Source organism: Periophthalmus magnuspinnatus, chromosome 20, assembly GCF_009829125.3.
Source record: "Periophthalmus magnuspinnatus isolate fPerMag1 chromosome 20, fPerMag1.2.pri, whole genome shotgun sequence".
Taxonomy (NCBI): Eukaryota; Metazoa; Chordata; class Actinopteri; order Gobiiformes; family Gobiidae; genus Periophthalmus; species Periophthalmus magnuspinnatus.
Window position 1 is genome coordinate 20,441,544 of NC_047145.1, and position 22,587 is coordinate 20,464,130.

The 22,587-nt window shown below is 41.3% G+C and overlaps 1 protein-coding gene across 1 annotated transcript in view; it reads right to left on the bottom strand.

The window, feature by feature from the left end:
• ctnnd2a (catenin (cadherin-associated protein), delta 2a) overlaps positions 1 to 22,587 on the bottom strand; it is a 385,529-nt gene that overhangs the window by 76,258 nt on the left and 286,684 nt on the right. Inside the window, exon 18 of the mRNA XM_033985946.2 lies at positions 5,715 to 5,901. Coding sequence (XP_033841837.1) covers positions 5,715 to 5,901 — 187 coding nt within the window. The remainder of the gene's footprint in view (positions 1 to 5,714; positions 5,902 to 22,587) is intronic.

Consider the following 22,587-nt stretch of genomic DNA (forward strand, 5'->3'; position numbering starts at 1 on the left):
AGCAGGTTAGCTACGTCCATTTACAAATACAGTCTATGATTCAGCCTAAACGTTGCAGATTTTTAATGATGTTTGCGTATTTTGTAATATTTCTAACCTCGTGTAACTACCGACCCGAGTCCCTGTATCCCCCCCCCCAAAAAACAAAAATAAGACAGAAAGATCAGACTATAGACAAGCCCAGACACCTTCATTACTCTTTGACTCAGTGCTGAGATCTCGTTAGTCGTCGAGGCCCATTGTTCACCATCTCCAACTCCTCTAATCTTTTTCTAACTTTTCGGCTCTCCCAGCTTCACTTCTGCAGCAGGATCTTTAGCTTTGCCGCGTGGAGCACTGCATTGACAGCATCATTTGTCTTGCCACACATATTGAGGGGAGACACACACTCTCACTAAAGTCCTATAAACCACTCAGTGAATCACAAAAACTTGACACAAACGTTGAAACACCAGAGAGGTAACATCATAAAAAAAAAAACACGACTTGGACTAGTTCAAACCAAACGAGGATATGGAAAGAGGCAGAATACAGCTTGGTTACTTTGAATGCTATTAAATCCTTCTCTCAAGAGCCCCGTGCCCTAAAAAGTCTGTTGACGCAGCAGATTATTAAAAAGCCACTTGCTTGTCTCCATGGAGATGGAGACAAGCCGGGATTGGTCCACGGTTTGGCATTAAACCGATTCATCGCTTGCGCATTTGTTCAATTTTACAGGTGTTTTTATTGCTAAGAATACCTAGAAAAACGCGCAATCTTTCTGTGATCTGACTTACAACTTGGCCTGATGGTGTCACATGATCGTCTCCGTGGAAATATGTATGTTTAAAGCAAATCTACTCTGCAAAATCAACTTTTTAGAGCTTTTAACCGTGTTATAGTTGTTTCTTTTCACCATTTACTCACCTGAAGTTGTATCGGGAGTAATTTGTGCATGTTAATCGCTTATTTTCAAGACGACATTTTGATTCAGCAAGTGTCAAAGATGATAGCTACACTGCCCAGCCAAAAAAAATAAATTCGCCACCTGGATTTAACTAAGCAAATATGTTGTTGTTGCTGCAGTTGGTCCGGTCTAGGTTCAGCAGAATGAGGTCAGCTGACACCTGAATAAACTGAATGACCAGGTTATTCCATCAATGTTTTTTTTCTTCCCTGATGACACGGCCATATTCCAAGATGACAATGCCAGGATTCATCGGGCTCAAATTGTGACAGAGTGGATCAGGAGCATGAGACATCATTTTCACACATGGATTGTCCACCACAGAGTCCAGACCTTAACCCCATTGAGAATCTTTGGGATGTGCTGGAGAAGCTGCAGCGTCAGACTCGACCAGCATCAATGCAACATCTGGGTGAGAAATTAATGCAACATTGGATGGAAATAAATCTTGTGACGTTGCAGAAGCGAAATCGAAACAACGCCACAGGAAAGCTAAAGGCGGAACAACCAAATATTAGAGTGTGTGACCTTTTTTTTTCGTCCAGGCAGTGTATTTTCCTAATGGGTGATGGGTGATGGCTCTAGGATTCAGCGAGTGTCATAGATTATAGTTATATAGCAGATGTAAGCACAGTAGATCTTCTTTAATGCTGTAGTGCGGGACAGTCCAGAGTAGAAAACGAAATAACACCTCCGTGGAGACAAGCAGGTGGTACAGAACAAACCATAAATGTTCATATTAACTATTCCAACTCATGCTTTATGTTTCTTTTTAAAACAAATGTAAACTAAAGTAGCGTTACGACTGGCCCATTCGTAGGTCTGCCACAATATTTACTTTATCCAGTTATTGTTCAATATATGACAGATGGAACAATCATTTCTGGGAGTCAATATTTCTCATGGGGGGGATTAATTGGACTTTTTTCGTTATTTTTCAGTATTATGATGGATTACGAACTTCTATGACAAACTAACTACTTAACTATTTATCGCAGTTCATATTTTAAACAATATTGTACATTTAAAACACATTTTGGGGGGTATTTCTGCTTTATGGTTTCTCGTTTATCGTCAGTATTTACTTCCAAATGTGTTATTGTGACAGGTCCACCTATTCGAGCCCTCGGAGCGCGCAAGTCTCGACGAAACCACACGGCTGAATTACATGATTGAACCCAGAGCCTAAGTGGCATCTTCAGACGGGCAGTGAAAGACATTAAACGACACAGGGTAGTAATTGAAGACGGGAGGGAGAAGGGACTTTTAATCAAGAGACAGTTGGTGGTTGATTGAAAGAGAGATGACCAAGTGCACAAGGAGCCGCTGACCATCCACACTCCGTAATGTCAGTGTATGAACGCGGTACAGCGACATATATGTGTGTTTTCTGTTATTATGGTCTACTGTAGAAGTGCAAATGAGTAAATTAAAGCATAAACATGATCTTTAAAGGTGTAACTTTCCATTATCTGCTTGTTTCCCTGTCAAATAAATCAATAAATGGAGATGTTATTGCTTTGGCTGTGGCTGAACGTCCACGCTATTCCCGACTACTTAAGCGTTATGCCATTTTTAGTGCTGTCCGACTGACCCAGGAGTTGGAAAGTGGTGCAGTCCGAATTTTCCACAATGCACCTTGAAAAACACTGTCCATCGGTGGTCACTACATCGGTCAATATAGACCACAATACATTGCGAAAGATGGAAAAATAACAGTAAACAGAGACAGGTCTTTCACTGGACACAACACGACTGAATGAAGATGATGGAAGCGCTGGTTTATCGCACTGTTGGTCCTAATTATGAATAAAACGCTCTTAAATAAGTGTAAAGTTGCTAGCGTTAGCCGTTTAACCTTAGCTTGAGCTGTTAAAAGAGCAATAATTTCCACATCTCAGACAAAAATTGTAAAAGTCTAGTTTGTTTATGTGAGATCCAGCTTGACAAAAATGCGTGTGGTTAATATCAGTCCATAAATACGTACGTCAGTCCAGTCTGATCATTATTTCTAACAGAAATCAAGCTTTATCTGAGTTTAGCCTTTAGACTTTTTTCACCCAGACGCCAGAGCCTTGAGAGTTTTGTCTGTAATGTTCCACTGTACGGTCTGGTATGCTTTTATTTGGATAGCGACAGTGTACGACATTACATTGACCTTAAAAAAAAAAAAAAAGGAAAGATGTTTGGTGCCAGGTTATAGCAAAAATACTAATTTCCAGCTGTAGTCCCTGGACAGGCTGATATTAAGTAAGACTAACAGTTTGGCCTTAATGTATGCATTTCCATGGGGACAGAAGCAGGAGACGTGACCAGGCCAAGTTACAGGTCAGATTGGTGGAGAGGGGACGCCGCCCACAGTAAGTAAAGCAACTATCTGCAACCACTACCACTAAAAAACATATACAACAATCTGCGGTTAAGACTCCCTCAAAAGAGCTCCTTAAACGGAGCTCTTTTCAGGGAGGGTGGAATAAAGGTCAATAATGTAAAGAAATAAGGTGCCATACAGTTGAACATTTCTGACAAAAAATACAAAAATGCAAAATACAAAAAAGAGAAACCTCAAGGAGAAACACAGTGAAGGAGAGATCCATTCTCAATCTCTCTAAATCTAAGTCTTGTTTTGATGATGTATTTCAGTTGAAGAGAGAAAAAGAAAAAAAGTGAGCGCAGGCAGAAAGAGAGTGGACAATTTCTGTATACACGCCCTCGATTTCTGCGTACGCGCTCTTGATTTCTGTCTGCGCGCCCTCAAATTCTGTGTACACGCTCTTGATTTTTGTGTACGTGTTCTCGATTTCTGTCTACACGTCCTCGATTTCTGTGTAGGCGCCCTCAACGAAGATGTTATATTAGAGTCTATTTTTAGTTTAGTTTTAGTTAAGTATATTTTTAAAATTATTTTAAACTATTTATCTATTATCTTGTTTTATTGCACGTACCATTTTCCTTCTGTTCTTTAACTGTGCGGTGCAATACTGGAATTTCCCCACTGTGGGACTAATAAAGGCAGCTCTTATTTCTGCGTACGCGCTCTCGATTTCTGCGTACGCGCTCTCGATTTCTGCGTACTTGCTCTCGATTTCTGCGTACTTGCTCTCGATTTCTGCGTACTTGCTCTCGATTTCTGCGTACTTGCTCTCGATTTCTGCGTACTTGCTCTCGATTTCTGCGTACGCGCTCTCGATTTCTGCGTACTTGCTCTCGATTTCTGCGTACGCGCTCTCGATTTCTGCGTACTTGCTCTCGATTTCTGCGTACGCGCTCTCGATTTCTGCGTACTTGCTCTCGATTTCTGCGTACGCGCTCTCGATTTCTGCGTACGCGCTCTCAACTTAAAGATAGTCAAACGACACCATAGCAAAGCAAAAACAATTCCACAGAGACAAGCAGTTGCAAGTATATAAAACCAAAAATCAAACTTACTGTCTAACATTTAATGAGTATAGGGCTTTGTGTAAAAATCAAATGAACCTGAACTACACCTAATGATTAAAAAAATTTGAATAAAATTTGGTTCTATTTATATTTAGCCGTTAGTCCAGAGGTTGTTGGTTCAAACCCTGCTCCATCCACCGCATACTATGATCACGTCCTTGGGCAAACCACTTTTTTTTGCTTGACTGAGCGACTGGAGGCTGTAATGGCGCAGATTGGAAGTCACAGTACAGCTAATCTACCCCAGGGCAGCTGTGATGTGTAATATTTGCATACTTTTTTTTTTTTTTAACACATTTCTTACCATCCTCCGATTAACAACGACTTCTTTAGCAGCGGATCTAACACAGTCTACACAGCTGTTACTCCATCAAGTCTGACTTTAACAACTGTGAACACATCTTATGCACCAGCAATGCACCAACTAGAAAGTCTCGACGCCCAAAGGACCTGCACGACTGGAGGAGTTGTTGCTATGGATACCACCCGGAGTTGAGAAAAGGGAGAGAGGGAGAAACAACAAGGCGCTATATTGTTCATAGCGAAAGTGCGCATATATAATTAGGCAGGATCCCTCGGCGGCGTGTAAGGCTGCGGGGATTAAGACACGTGAAAAGTAAAAAATTAAAATATTGAGATCGGTATTGTGTTATTTTAAGCATATTGTCATTATCATTAACTATTCCTTATACTTGAGCATGAATTAATGTATGTTATGTGTTGTGTTTTGTAAAAAAAAAAACAACCTGTAGCTTTTACATTCATGGGTTTGAAGCGACGGCGACCTTCCTCTGTGGTCGTAGCAATTAAGCAACTCAAACCAAAATATTATATCTAAATGGGAAAAGTTCCTCACAAAGTCCTTCAAAACAGGAGGAAATTGTTTGTCAGAAACCCAAGAATAGCTATGAATTCGAATGTTTTTTCCCCCAAGAGCTCATATCAGAAATACATTTAATTTGACTGAGATAAATAAACTATTAATATTATAGTATGCATTAAATGTTTACTTACTGTTGTTGCAAAGGTAATTTCACTTATAGGTTTTATCTGTATTCGCTCCATCTCTGTCTAGAACCTTACACACAAACCTTGCGAAATACACAAATTTTGCAACTCAATAGAGCATGCAAAGTTATGCATATTGCTACGCTAATGTTTCCCAGCAGAAAATCAACAGCATGACATGATCAATAACGTTGTATATTGTATCGCTAAGGCATAACAAACAGACTCGCCACGCTCTGGGTAAAGATTTTATCCTTATAGACAAATATATCTTGGTTAGCATCAGCAGATAAGTTATAAATGACTTTTGCATGTTTACCTGAGGCAGCCCGTTGCATTGCGGAGGACCTGGGACGTGTGGAGGTGGAGCTTGCGGTCCTCGTGGTGATTGGGGGAGGAGTCCCAGTTCGAGTGGGGGATTATAACGCTGTTGGTCAATACGGCCAGGGCGTCTTGAATGATTGGCATCTTCAGAGCATCGCATGACGACAAGTTCCACAGCACACCTGCAAAAAAGCATCTATTACTACAACAGAAAAGGTATAAAAACACTTAAAATCTACGTCTTAAGGTCTGAGCGTGTTGTAGTCTTAGCCCTGTGTCCTCGTAGCTGTTCTTCTCGATGTTTTATCAATGAAATGCATTCAAAACGTGGATCAATTTGCTTCTGTATGATGCAAACCAGCTCCACCTCTTTAAATATCACTTCTTGTATTCCCAATTTGTGCTCACATTTCACATTGATTCTCCTTTTTATGCTATAGCTGTTTTTATTGGCTTGTGCTGCATTTTCAAGTAACCCTGTAAAGCATAATGTGTTTTTAAAGGGCCCATATTGCGCTGTTTTCTGATCTATGTTATAATGTTGTTTCCTCATCACAAACAGACCTGGAGTTGTGTTTTTTTTGTTTCATTTAGACATGTTTTAAGGCATAAACCCTGCAAACACTCTGTTCCACCTTATGATGTCATCGTGTGGTAATACAGGAAGTGCTCCACTGTGTTTTGAAACTCCACACATCTTCACTAGAATCATTTGGATGATTTCAGCGCTGGAATTGCCAAACTCTGCTAAACTAAAGGTAAAAGAGAGCTTGAAAACTACCACTTCATGAAGTCACAAGGTGGAACAGAGCATTTTGAGCTTTGGAGATGTAACAGACTAATAATAAAGTGTTAATCAAACATGTGTGAATGAAACAAAACACAACTCCAGGTCTGTTTGTGATGAGGTAACAGTATTATAACAATTTTCCATAATATAGCTGTCCCGGATTATATAACGGTTCATCTTTCACGGTGTCGCAGATTTTTTTTAGCGCAATTTCACATGCTTTTTTTTTAACAGCGTATGAACGTGCATTGTGTTGTGCGTCCTGATTGGCTGTTGGACTGTAGACCATTGTCCATCAGTCTCCTCCGTGCCGTGTCTCCTGTCCAGTACAGAATGTGTTCAGACAAATTTACATAAACGTTGGATCGCAGTGTGACTCTGAAGTGCTGTACGTTTGCAATTTGTTTCCTCCCCGACAAAACCCACAATGTCGATGAAACGTTCTGCACCGACAAAGACGCCGACGAAGGTTTGAACTTTGAGAGAGTTTAAACGAGAGAGAAATATGAGAAAACATTAACGCCTGTGTGAGAAAAGTGTATAAAGTGTGTGGTGAGGGGTTTTACAGCAAAAAACGAAGAAAATAATTGTAAAAAATAAAGCTGATACGTAGCGGATTTCGTTTATAGCGGGTTATTTTTAGAGCGATAAACGAGGGACCACTGTATACGACCTTTAAGTCTAAGAAAAATAGTTTTGTTTAAAAATACAACATAGCAATACCAGGAGTAGTGTAAAAATATCCACTTGTTTAATATCATCGTTAGCAGTCACCTTTTGCTAATGTAACTCTGTGAACACTTTGCAGGTCAAACCATACATTAGAATTTATAATCACAGTCTATCGGACGAGAGCATAAATGGTGTTTTTCGCTGATCAGATGGAAAAACAGATGCTTCTATAAAGATGAGTGACAGGGCTGGCCTTGTTGGTCAGCTATGACACATTTACAACTACGCTCGCGAACCACAATCGCACACAGTCAGGCCGAATCAGAATGTTTGCATCTGAAATGTTAATCAGCCTTCTGTTCCAACTTGGTATAGTCGGACAATGCAGAACACATGTTATAGACAGTGACAACCGTGAGAGACACAGAAATAGAAAACTAATGAAAGGGCATGCGGTGAATCTAGAGGACAGGCCAAAACAGATTGAGATAGCAGAGGAGGCATACATTTGTTACAACTATAAAAAGCCGCAGAGCTGAAGGTCAGTGCGGAGTCAGGTCCCAGATGCGGCGTGTCCGACGTGACATATGTCTTTCATGTGTCCAGATAAAATAGAAATGAAATATAGAGGGGTCACGTATAGAGATGTGTCCACAGAGGAGGCACACGGGCTTAAAACAACCTCCGCATTTTGACAAACAATAGAGACAATCACACAAAGCAGATCACACGCTGCCACATCTCACCTCTAAACAACATTATGGTGGAGTAACACACCTGCAGGTCTACAGTGTGAGTGGATTAGCTTGGAATGTTCCACAGCATGGCATTAAACTTAAGTTATTTAGTTATTATCAGTGTGAACGTCCACAGATCTGAACTGTTTCTTTGCCTCGTGGTGTCATTTTCTTGTACAATACATTTTACTTGACATATTTTTGTCCCAATATTTTCAGAATTAAGTTTGTAACATGGACCAAGTGAGTGTGACGTCACCCACAGCGTTTGGCTCCAGTCAAATGAAGCTCATAGAGGCTCGCAGCGAATTTGGAGCCGAGTTTCATATTTGGAATTCCGACCGTGAGTATCACACACTGCGAGGCCAAAATAAAAAAGTCGTCACCTGGATTTAACTAAGCATGTTGGAGTTTCTGCTGCTGGTCCGGTCGAGGTTCAGCAGAATGAGGTCAGCTGACACCTGAATATACTGAATGACCAGGTTATTCCATCAATGGATTTTTTCTTCCCTGATGACACGGGCATATTCCAAGATGATGCCAGGATTCATCGGGCTCAAATTGTGACAGAGTGGATCAGGAGCATGAGACGTCATTTTCACACATGGATTGTCCACCACAGAGTCCAGACCTTAACCCCATTGAGAATCTTTGGGATGTGCTGGAGAAGCTTTGTGCAGCGTCAGACTCGACCAGCATCAATGCAACATCTTGGTGGAAATAGCGTTTTTGTCCTGTTGTCTTATTCTGAAAATCTCACCCACTGACATAGCGAGCTCAACTAAATACACTTTTAGTTCCATTTAAAATTTAAAAAGGTAAAGAAAATGATAACTAGTTCTCTTATAATGGCGAAAAATCACACAAAAGCGATGACTGACTAAGACCCAAGCTCTGGACTGAAAAATTAATGCAACACTGGATGGAAATAAATCTTGTGACATTGTAGAAGCCTCAGCGAACGTGTGCCGTAATCAAAGCTAAAGGTGAAACAACCAAATATTAGAGTGTGTGACCTTTTATTTTTTGGTGACAACTTTTTTTTTGGCCAGGCAGTGCAGCAACCAAAGAGCCAATCCGGAGTGAGGTTGTTGAAGGTAACGTCCCTTCCTGCCCGCACTGTTGGTTTGGCAGTCAGTGGGCACTTAGCAACACTGTCAATCACACCAGTTGCTAACACTACTGGGAGCGACCTCGGGGAATGAAGCCGCCTGATTTGTCTGTTATTCATGTTCATATCTTGATTTACAGACACAATAGCGAAAATAACAATGCCAGGATCACGTAGAGCGGGTTAATACGAACATTTTAAGACCAAAACGACGAGTCTGACAGCAGCAGTTTTTCAATAGAAAGAGAATTGGAGCCGGAACTGTGCACATAATCACTTCCTGTTTGAAACTGGAAGGTTATCTACATCCGTTTACATATACAGTCTACATTTTTTAATGACATGAAGCGACGCAAGTGCTATATTTATAATAATTTCAGGTTCTAGTAGTAGCAAGTACAAAATGCAGCACAAATTCTTTCCAACATCCCAAACAACACTCCACTTTATTATCACCTTCTCTTTTCTCAGTGTATACAGCTGCAACAGAGGCTACGTCTTGAGCAGCAGCCAGTTTAGCTAGCAGCAAAGTTAGCGTTGTCTCGAAATGTTCTGCACTGCCACTCATAATGACACTGTGCGAATGACAGACATGTGTGGGAGGAATATGAGAGCAGTATTATGATGAAGAATTTAAATGCACCCTGCCAAAAAATAGCATACAATAATAAAACGGGAAGGCATAAAGTTGCTATAGGAAACAAAAGTGGGGTGAGGGCGAGACGACGCTTTTGAGATTTATGTAAAAACGCAGACAGAGACAGAGACAGAGTCGGCGGGTGCTAATGTGCGAGCGAGAGAGGAGCAGGAGGGCGCAAGACGGGGCGGGTGATAATAAGCCGATGACCTTGTATTGTGTTTGGCACCGGTGAAGTGTCAGCACTCAGCTTCAGTGTGTGTGTATGTGTGTGTGTGTGTGTGCGTGTAGAAACATTCACTTTTACTAATCAGCCTCTTATTTCTCTCACAAGTCTCTCTCTGCGAGGCTCCTTTACGAATCACAGAAAGCAAAGCGAAGGTAATATTGAGAAAGTTGGATAGAAAGTTTTAAAATGTACAGTGGTATATTATAATAATCTACAAAAAAAATAATACAAAAAAACACTAAACGCTGAAAAGATATCGCATAATCATCATTGAAAGAAGTCGCTGGCTCTTTTGAAAGCTTCAGTACATTTTCATATGTTTTAATACTGTTACTCGTGCGTTTTAAAGGGCAAGTTACTCACTGACTTCAAGTTCTACAAATGGAACCATACAGAGTTCAAGGCATTGAGTATAAAATGCAAGAAAAGCTGAAAAAGCGCTTGGAAAGAAAGCACTCGTACTGTGTTTATTTGGCTGGCCATAAAAGATATGTCAAATGAATATGCCGTATCTGTATATTAGGCCTTGATCCTTAGAAAATAGTGCTACTACTATACAGTTAAAAGGTCCTATATTACGTAAAATTGACTCTTGTGAGTTTTAAGACATGTTATAATGTTGTTACCTCATCAAAACCATTCACGCATGATTGAATAACACTTTATTATTAGTCTGTTTAAATCTCCAAAGCCCAAAATGCGCCGTTCAACCTTATGATGTCGTGTAGTGGTAGTTTTCAAGTATCCAAATGATTCTAGTGAAGGTGTACGGAGTCTAAAAGCACTTCCTGTATCACCACATGACGTCACAAGCTGGGGTGTTTTCTGTTTGAGAGAAGAACTCGGCGTAAATATGCAACAAAACACAACTCCAGGTCTGTTTGTGATGGAGAAACATTATAAAATTGATCTGAAAACAGTGCAATATGGGATCTTTAAATAAAAATACATTTGTCTGGTCACAAACTCACAGTCAGACGGCAAAGTAAAATGAACGAAATGATCAAATGGGGCCTGGTATGTGGTGCGATTAGAAACGCTCCTCTCCGCTAACGACAGAAACGTCCCGATATACTGACATCACAAATCCAGAGCAGTGACATCATACTCGTCTTTCATATCCCCTCTTTTATTCTCTCCTCTTTTATCTCCGTCCTGTGTCCCCTCTCAGGCCGCTCCCTCCAGACTCCTGACAGACAGTTTCCAAAGAGCACGGCGGTTTGGGGAAATAGGGAGATGATTGCATGAATTCATGAATTAATGAGAGTATGACTTGTAAAAGGGAGAACTGTTAGGCCCCAAGTGGGAATGTTTTATTAAACAGCCTTCATTGGCGCTTCTCTGTTTGAATTCGTTAACGGAGGGGTCAGAACCTGCAGAAGAGTCAAAAGACAATGACAAAGGTGATGCATCCTCCAAAAACACACAATTAAATCCTAAACTTTTGGTTGGATGGATGGAACAATGACCTTCTTTTGGGCGGTTTGACTCTGGGGTCACATAAACTATCTCTCCCTGTAAGTTTTGATAGAAAAAGACTTGTCAGTTAAAAATACCAGCGTGCCCTGGGAGGGAAATTGTCAGTATGTGCGGTTGAGGTTTCATTTCAAATGGGACCTCCCACAGTGAAAACGCTGCACTGCAATTTCTCCAGGACACTATCCATTTTCTAACAGTGGCAGCTGAAGAAAACATTCTTGTGAAGATATTGTGTGAGATTCCAAATACTCATTTAAATGTCTTCAAGCTCTTTCTAATAGCAGGGTAAGACTTTAACAAAACACCTTTAGTATTTGGAGACTTACACAGAGAGGTAATTTGAGGGTGACAGGATGCTACCAAACAAAGCACATTTTTGGGATGATGACTGTAATTTGCAATGCTGATTTGTTGTGACAGACTAAAAGACTAAAATGTGCCCGCATCGAGCTCGCGCGATGAAACTCATTCTCAGGATTTCTATTGAATGCAGCTGAGTTACACCACAGTCCGCTGCCTCAAGGTTAGCTACATGTGAGGATAGCATCTCCTATTGACACACAAAGCCTCCGCATCGACCCGCCTTTGACTGACAGGTCCGGAAGCCTCGACTTCTCCCTATCTACCTCACGCTGAGACCTTAGGAAGCCAGTGCAGCCAGGCTAAATTTAAACTTCAGAAGTGACACAGAGATAGGGGTAAATGCTTGAGGGTAAGGTTTTTACGGTCACCCAAAATGCTGCATGCCCAGTGTCTTTTCCAGAGGCCCAAACAGAGCCTTTAATCAAAAAGAATAGAAAAGTGGATTTGATGAAGGCTGACAACAAAGAGGCAATAATGAGGAGGCTGATGTGCTGTGACTCAGGCGGTGCCATGTGTTAGAGGAGAAAGCAGCTCGAGACTGACGACACTCAAATGTGTCATTTCTAACAGGTATGATGCTGCGGTGGAGTTTTTTCTTATACTAGTTTTCAACCATAGATATTACTCACACTATTGTCCCTACTACCACTACTACCACTACTACTACTACTACTGCTGCTTCTACTGGCTTTACCACCTCTACTACCACTGCTACCTCTACTACCACTACTGGCTATACAACCACCTTTACTACCACTACTACCACTACTACTACTACTACTGCTTCTACTGGCTTTACCACCTCTACTACCACTGCTACCTCTACTCTCACTTCTACCACCTTTACTACCACTGCTACCTCTACTACCACCACTACTACTGCTTCTACTACCACTACTGCTTCTACTGGCTTTGCTACCAGTACTGCCTATACTACGTTTATTACCACTACTACCACGGCTATCACTAGTACCATTAGTGCCTCTACTATCACTACTACCACTACTACCCCTACAGCACCTACTACCACTACTACCACTACTGTCATTGCTACCACTGGCATTACTACTCCTACTACCTACCACTGCTAACACTACTGCCCCTACAACCACCTCTACTACCACTACTACCACTGCTACGCCTACTGCCTCTCCTACCACTACTACTACCACTATTACAACTACTACCACCGCTACCACTACTACACCTACAGCCCCTACTACCACTACTGCCACTGCTACCACCACTGGCTTTACTACCCCTACTACCCACCACTGCAAACACTACTACCACTATTACCATTACTACCACTACTACCCCTACTACCACCCCCCCCCCCACTACCACTACCACATTACTACTCTTACTATCACTTCTATCGCCAGTATACTAATAGGTGTTTTTCTTCACCCTAAACTTTTGTTGAGTTGACAGAATTGGATTAACTTAGTGCCGCTCAAAAACCTCCTCCAAACAGAAACTTTAATCAAACAGGTGTGTTAGCTTCAGCGTAGTTAGCTCCTCTGTTCAGATATAAGGCAGTGTCCAGCAGTATCTGACCAGACCTGAAAAATCCACTTGGACGAGCAGAGAAACATCTTGACTCTAATGATTGTGTCCAGCTGACAGACTTGAATTTCTGTTTTTCTCTGGATCGTACCTGGACTGAGGGATTACACAGACTAGATTCATAAGATTAAACATATTTTGGAATAATAATTCACCTCTAGAGGAAGAACAGATTTCACTTTTTGCGCAGTTATGCATTTTTAAACAACTCGCCCTGGAGCAAGTTCAAATTTTCCAAAATGCAATTATACTGAATGAGACTGAAATCATCACAGCAGCTCCATAAACGTCGATGTTATTACGAATTCACATACTTTTGTCCATATACAGGCAGTGACAAGCTGTTTGCAGGGATGACACAGAGGCTCATAAAACTACTGCCTCTTACATTTATTCAGCGGAGACACACATTGTTCATGTTCTTTAGCGTGAAGAGTACCTGACAACGTCTAATTGTATTGTGAAACTAGTTAAAACAAGTAAAAGCAGGTGTTGTTTAACAGGAATAGAGGCGTGTGAATTGTAACACGTACATGAGCAAACAAGAGTCATGTATGACATTTTCACTAAGCCAGGCACTAAAGGGCAAAGACTCGAGACTCAAAATCAAAAAGTCTGAGTTGAATGTGTGAATTTGAATGCTCAGTTGAATACTCTATAACAGTGGTCCCCAACCACCGGGCCGTGGACCAGTACCGGTCCGTGGATCAATTGGTACCGGATTCTCTCGGTTAAATTTCCGTCACTTGAGCGCTTGAACTTAACCCACCAATTAGCAAAATGAGTAAAAAACAGACGTCTTTGGAAAGTTTTCAAAGGGGAAAAGGCCCAGTGAAGAGACAGAAAAAGAGCCAACTTTCAAGAAAAAGAAAGTTTTTAACAGACAATACCAGGAGTTCTACTTGAACTATGGATTTAACGCGACAGGTGATTCCCACAGACCAAGCCCGCTCTGCATAATATACGGCGACCAGCTCTGTAATGAGGCAATGAAGCCTTCAAAACTGCTCCGCCACTTGGAGAGGTGCCACTTGGAGAGGCCCCCCGGTCCACGGTAAAATTTTAAAGCGTTGGCCGGTCCGCTGTGATAAAGAGGTTGGGGACCGCTGCTCTATAATCTCTATTACCACAAATATCCACGCCCAAAAAGTACGGTGTCAACATGAGAGACAAAATGAAAGGGCCTGAGTGACTTTTATTTCTTTCAGTTCACGAAAAAACCCTTTTGTTCTGTGCAAAATTGAAAAATAAAAGTGTTTTACTGAAGGAGAACCATTAGGAAACGACTGCTAAGAACAGACAGTTTTATCCAATCAAACATGAATGAGACCCATGTGGAAACAACTGACACCATCACAGAGCTGCTTCTCAATCATATTTCAACACCAGTTTGGCAGAAAATTCATTCTAAAACATGTTCTTCATTGTTGGTTAGCAGTATACAAATATAATACTTTGCTCACAGTGTTTCCAATACAACAGTTGTCATTTCTCGTAATCACAGAAAACTCATAACCGTTACATTTTGGTCAAGGTCACAGTTCTCATTTCTTCACAATAGCCTCCTTCATACAGGCGTGCACGACACACCCACTCCAGGAGGATTTTAAAACACTGGTGTAATCTCAGTTTGATAGACTCTGTGATAGACTCCATGATAGACTCCGCGATAGACTCCGAGAAAGACTCCGAGAAAGACTCCGAGAAAGACTCCGAGAAAGACTCCGAGAAAGACTCCGCGATAGACTCCGCGATAGACTCTGAGAAAGACTCCGCGATAGACTCTGAGAAAGACTCCGCGATAGACTCTGAGAAAGACTCCGCGATAGACTCTGAGAAAGAATCCGCGATAGACTCTGAGAAAGAATCTGCGATAGATTTCTAGACTCTGAGAAAGACTCTATGATAGACTCTGAGATAGACTCTGCATTTTTGATTCTGCTTTGAATTTTGCTGTATGCCGCCTTTAACCCAACTGTACAATAAAGATCTACAGAATGATTCCCGTGCCTCTGCGCCTGTTCTTCATGCAACAGAACAGAAACCGACATAGTAGCAGTAGTAATATTATTTTTAGTAGTATAATAACACAGCTCTATAGTATAGGTAGAAGTAATAACCTATAATGTAATTCTTCATACTCAAGTAACAGTGTTGTCAATAAATGGTACTTTTACAGATCATTATGGGAGCAAAAGCAGAGATTTTTAGTCCTCCTTTCACCCGTGACATTTAGGTCTGCCCAATTCACAATGATGGATGGAGGGACATATCTTTGGAGTTTGGACATTTTTACTTTTGGCTTTCTTTACGTCCCCCATATCTGCCATCTCGCTCGCTACCTCATCAGTGATAGCCATGTGAAGAGCAAGGAGGTGTCAGTCAAACGCCAATACAAAATACAAGATGTCCTTTTCTTCGGCTGGCTCTCTCAGCGCTCCCCATCTCCCCTGGTCTGATATCAGCAGTGGAGTGGTCTTGAAAGGCTGGGGAAAAATCCTCCCTGTGCGTGCTCTGGCTGTCATTGTAATGATCCCTTGATGGCCCTATTCCCTGCTGAGAAAGTGAGTGTAAAAAGGTAGGCCAGGTTAAAAGTCAAATTGAACAGAGTTGAAAGTAAAGTATGCATCCAAGCAGCTATGTAAAAGGCCTAAACTATTTTGCAGATGTATATGAAATGTATTATTTGAAATCAAGATTAATAAACCAGTGCAGATTCTAAGTAGCATTCATTTTTGGGAAAAGGATAAAATACAAACTGCTAAAACTATGACCATTGATGCTGCACGATGCAACTTTTCTGAGGTGCTACTGCTTTGCCAAGAATGTCCCACAGTATGTCATTAGTCAAGTTATCTATTTGCATTATAAACTGTACAAAGAAGTGGACTAAGTGAACGTGATGTCACCCATAACGTTCCGCTCCAGCCAAATTAAGCTCATCTAGGCTAGCAATTATAGCGGCGAATTTGGAGTCAAGACCCATATTAGGAATTCCAACCGCGAGTATCATAGCAACCAAAGAGCCAATCCGGAGCGAGGTTGCTGAAGGTAACTCTCCTGGTTTAGCATGGAGCAGGCGCTTAGCAACGCTGTCAATCAAACATATTGCTAACGCTAGCGGGACGGCCTCGGGGAAAGAAGGCGCCTGATTTGTCTCTTATTAATGTTCATATCTTCATAAAATGACGAGTCTGACAGCAGCAGTTACGGAGGCTGCAGGCAGGTTAGCTATGTCCATTTATATATAGTCTGTGATAGTTATGAATGAAGTTAAAGGTCAGATCTGTGGAGACGTGACTCCGCTCACAGAACGCAGTATTTTTAAGACATCACCATGGAGATAGGTAGCAGATCCCTCACCGGAAAAGTTACATAGCGCTTCAGGGAGCAAATCATTTTCATTTGTTTTGGGCATGTCCTATGATACAGAACTTTTGGAATAACCTTCGAGAGAGTAATATTTAATTTACTAGTGTCTTTAAACTTGGATGAATTATTGTTTGGGCTTTTATATTCTGTGCAAGCACTGAGATTAAACATTTATTTGGTATGTTGAATTTAGCAGCATATTAGTGTCAAGATCCCGGTCAGTCCTTGTGTTTCTGTGCTGTCTTCTTTCCTCCCTTCTGTGTCCTTGTCCAGAGCTGGGCGGAGACTCTGGCACCACCCACGACACACCTGCAGCCCATGAGCAATCAAGCCTGCATCTTGGAGTACAAAGAGACTGGAGGTCCTGCAAACTCCGCCAGACTGTCCGTGTATCCTCCGTGGTACAATTCCGCTTGGCTCAGTCCAGTTTTCGTGTTTTCGTGGTCACAGTACTCAGTTGTTTTTTCTCACTCCTTGGAACTACCCTACACCTCCGCCTCCATCTCTCCACGACCGATACAAACACCACAACCTCTGACCCCGCTACCTACGACTGGCTCGAAGACGTCAGCCTATGACCCCGTTCCCTATTATCACCTCCATCAATCTACATTTGCATTTCCGTGTTTGTAAATAAACTGTTCAACTTTTTACCCCCAGAAGTTACGACAAGAAATCAATAACTGAAAAATGGTTAAAGGCGGATCTCCTCACCCTGGACGATTGGCACAACCTCATATGCTCAATCTTTATCAACAGAACGGATTACAATGTACAACAGACTTCAAAATGGACAAATTTGACAAGATATGGGAGAAATGGACGCCTTATATTCTGCTTACAAGACCAGAATACTGTACGTCTGGTCCTGTGACTGTTAATTATGGTTGACTGTAATGCAGGCGTCCCCAACCTTTTTTTGTACCACGGACTGGAATAATGTAGGTTTTATTTTCACGGGACGCTCCATCTACGCGTGGCAGATAAATATGGCAAAAATTAAGGTTAAGTGCATAAAGAATACAACTCATTATACCGCTGAATCAGTGGGAGCCTTGAGCTTGTTTCTTCTTTCCTTCTTGTTCATGTTTGTTTCTTTCAAAAAACGTGAGAGTCTCCTGTAGCGACAATCCCATATTTTAAGTTGGACTCTGGTATTGTCTGTGAAATTTAGCTTTCTTTTTCTTGGCCTTTTCCCATTGCAAAAAAAACTCTCCAAAGACTTTTGTTTTTGGCTCATTTTCACTCGCTTGTGAGTCTACTTTTGGGCGACGTGTCTGATGAGTGATACATGATACGTCATCGCAGATAAATACAATATACTCAACATTATATCAAATGGATTTCTGTGGCGATTTCCTCTCAGGATTTTCATTACATATCTATGGACAAGCTTATTACCGTGTCACGAGGGACAGGTGAAAGTTACGTCGGAGAAGATGCGGTTGCAGCCCGGTAGCAAATGCGTAACGGACCGGTACCACTCCTTGGGTTAGAGGTTGGGGCCACTGCTGAAACGTGCACCCGCTGTTTGTTTACTGTTTGAATGTTGTCGCGTTTGTGTCTTTTTATGTAAATCAAAACTCTCGATAAATAAAATAAAAAAGAAAAAAATAGAAAAGAAAAGTCACATAGCGCACGTTTAATCTGCAATTTCTATTTGATTTCGATTCATCTCGCTGCCTGCGTATGTTCATCCCGTGTGTGTCTATACGGAGCGTACATTATCTCGGTATACGTCTGATCCGCCTGTATGAGCTCCCACGTTTCCCTTATCTCGACACTAACCTGGTGCTACAAGGAGGCTTTTGTCTGAGGCACAATGGTGATATGTTGAAGATACAGCAAACACTCAAGGGCCAGTTTGTGATACAAGACGCCCAGTCCAACAGTAAAAGGAACAAAGAAAAAACTCAAGAATATATGAGATGTCAGGCTTTACAATAGAGATAGGAAGGCAGCAGATACTTGACTTTCTTGTGACCGTAAGTCAGACAAGTTGGAAAAAAATCCATCTGACTTTCATGATACTATAATACCGAGGATCTTAGACAGTATATTTAGGTGCCTGGAGCCAACCACAGACACTGGGTCATAAAGAGACAAACAAAGAATCCACTCCCACCAGACCAAAGTGAGTTTATAATGACACAAAATTGGAAAACCCATTGTAATATCCAACGGACCATTTAAACGGCCCATATTACGCCGTTTTCTGATCCATGTTATAATGTTTCCTCATCACAAACAGACCTGGAGTTGTGTTTTGTTTCATTCACACATGTTTAACACACAAACCTTACATTTTTAGGTTGAGTTCTTCTCTATTCCACCTTGTGATGTCATGAGGTGATACAGGAAGTGCTCCGCTGTGTTTTTAAACTCCGTACACCTTCACTAGAATCATTTGGAGGATTTTAGCCATGGAATTGCCGATCTCGACTGAGCTAAAGGTTAAAAGGTAGCGGTTAACTTCAAAACTACCACTAAATGACATCAGAAGGTAGAGCGGAGCATTTTGAGATTTGGAAAAGTACAGACTAATAATAAAGTGTTACTCAAACATGTGCGAATGAAACAAAACACAACTCCAGGTGTGTTTTTGAGGAGGTAACAACATTAAAACATGGCTAAAAGCTCACAAAAGTCAGATTTGTGTAATATAGAACCTTTAAATAATCATTACAGTGGTCCTTCATTTATCGCTGGGGTCACGTTCTAAAAATAACCCAGAATAGACGAAATCCGCTAAGTATCAGCTTAATTTTTTACAATTATTATATGTTTTTTGCTGTAAAACCCCTCACCACACACTTTATACACTTTTCTCACACAGGCGTTAACATTTTCTCACATTTCTCTCTCGTTTAAACTCTCTCAAAGTTCAAACCTTCGTAGGCGTCTTTGTCGGTGCAGAACGTTTCATCGACATTGTGGATTTTGTCGGGGAGAAAACAAATCGCAAACGTACAGCACTTCAGAGTCACACTGCGATCCAACGTTTACAGTACAGAATGTGTTCAGACAAATTTACATAAAGGAGACACGGCACGGAGGAGACTGATGGACAATGGTCTACAGTCCAACAGCCAATCAGGACGCAGGACACAATGGTCTACAGTCCAACAGCCAATCAGGACGCAGGACACAATGCACGCTCAGACGCTGTAAAAAAGCATGAAAAACAACAGAAATAAACTAATTGATAAATACGCTGTTACTAATGAAATATTAAAATCATCTTTATTTGCAGCTTGACCAGAAAAGCAAAAGAACTATTGTGCATAACATTAAAGCATAAAGTTAAACCTTTTGATATCCCTCCAAAATCCCCCTAAGAATATGAAAAATACAAATCCTACACAGCATTTTACTCCAAACACCTTTCAAAAATGATGAACAAGTGTAGATTCTCTCAATGACTCAACGCCTATCCACAGTCTGGCACCTGCAGCTACTCGGCTTCCAACCACTCCCAGGTCACTTCTCACTCGGAGACAAACATAAACGCTACAGTTAGTAACCCATTTACATCTTCATAGGTTGAATCCTGTCCACATGCCCAGATGCCCTCACAGTTGGTCTTCATTAATACCTGTCCTAGGGCACGAGAGCCAATGTCACGGTGGAGAATCGCTGTATCCGCGGTGAGATTGCATATTTGAGCCAGCGGTGTAGTGTGCAAAGGTTCACTGTCTGCATACTGTTAGTGTTTGCTTAAAGCCAAATCAAATACATTATTCAACCAGTCTGAGAAATATTTCAGGAGAACAAATTAATGTATGCGTGCGGCAACCAGCGAGGTGGGTTAAAATTTCATATACATCTCAGAGCGCATATATTTGCACGTGTTAATAAACTGCATGGGTTCGTACTTGGACTGAATTCTCTCAAAACATGAAAACTACTGACTACTGGCCAATTTGGGAATGATCTAGATTCTAGATCATTCCCAAATTGGCCAGTCAAACACATTTTTCACCAAGGACCACATCAGCAAAATGGATGCTCTCAAAGGGCCAGATGTAAAATAAATCTAACTACTTTTTAAACTTGCTAATTAACCATTTCTGTATTTATTATTTATTCAAGTTACAGATATTGTATATGCATTTTCCTAGATGTAAAAATATGGCTGTGTAACTGTGTATCTCCTGATGAAATGACATTTTAAAACCATCGTACCTTTTAATTTACCCTGTCGAGGGCCAAATGAAATGATGTAGAGGGCCACATTTGGCACGTGGGCCTTCAGTTTGACACACGTGATCGAGATTAAAACAAGTCTATAAGAAACTATGCATCTTCTACATTTTATAAGCATCATTATTGGGTAAAAGAAAATCTAGCCTCTGACCCAGTGGTATGCGTTTTAATTAAATAGTCCAATGTTCTGCAGTTCAAGAACAGTATGTTTCAGAGGAAAATACTACGCACAAATAAATGAGTGTATACAAACAAGTGTAATCATTCAAGAACCGCAGTAATTGTTTTTACGAATGGAGTCTGTCATTCCTACTTAAGAATGGCATTATGTTCAGTGTGTTGCATAATTCTCCAGATGTACACTGTATACAATGAGTCAGACTGAGTGTAGGTGGGCCTATGGAAGCGTGACTGACCTTGATTTTCCAACTGTAAAACCCTTTTCACATGGTCCCGTAGGTATGCGGTCCAAAATACACGGTGGTATTTTATGGTGGGGTCATATCTGCTGGACTCGAGGGGTGTGTATTGGCTAAACTTAGTTCCAAATATAAACAATGACATACTGTAAAGGTCAAAATGTGATTACCTGTGAAACATATAATAAAATTGTATAGTATAGTAGGATTTTGGACAACCTTACCTATAGTTTAATATTAGAGATACAGGATATATGGGGCTGATATTTGGACTTTTTATCGGCTATCGGGCTTAAATCTCCAGCGTATTTTGTTTTTGGTCGATCTACTGGCTAAAAAATACACACAAACCTTTACTTGAGTGTTTTAAAGATTTTGAAGATCCTGATCCCTCACCTGGCTGGATGACCCCTACCCCACTGTGGATAAACGCCCTCTGTCCATTAGTGGAAAGGCTCTGGCCCTACAAATTTGAACTCTATCTGCAAATGGATGCACAATAGTCCTGGACACAGCTGCAGCCCGTCTATCGTGGTTTAGTCCTGGTTTAGTCCTGGTTTAGTCCTGGTTCAGTCCTGGTTCAGTCCTGGTTCAGTCCTGGTTTAGTCCTGGTTCAGTCCTGGTTCAGTCCTGGTTCCGGTCCTGGTTTCGGTCCTGGTTTCGGTCCCGGTTTAGTCCTGGTTCAGTCCTAGTTTAGTCCTGGTGTAGTCTTGGTTCAGTCCTGGTTCAGTCCTGGTTCAGTCCTGGTTCAGTTTTTGTTTAGTCCTAATTCAATCCTGGTTTAGTCCTGGTTTAGTCCTGGTTTAGTCCTGGTTTTGTCCTGGTTTTGTCCTGGTTTTGTCCTGGTTTTGTCCTGGTTTTGTCCTGGTTTTGTCCTGGTTTTGTCCTGGTTTTGTCCTGGTTTAGTCCTGGTTTTGTCCTGGTTTAGTCCTGGTTTAGTCCTGGTTTTGTCCATGGGAGTAGATCTCTCCTTCACTGTGGTTTTCCTCGAGATTTCTCTCTTTCCCACTTGTTTTTCTTTTTTATGAGAAAAAAGAAAGGAGGGTCTAAGGACAGGGGGCGCTCTGGCACAGTGGCTCCTGCAGGAGGACGATCTAAGGCCAGGGGGCGCTCTGGGACACTTCTCCATTTGCTTGTTTTCTGTTGATTCGTTTGCTTGTCTGTTTCTATTTCATTGTTGATTTTCAAACTTTCTGTTGGTTAAATCAATTCTCGTGTTCAGCCCTAAGAGGCGACGGCTGTTGTGATTTTGGGCTTTACAAAAATAAACTGAATTGAAGTGAT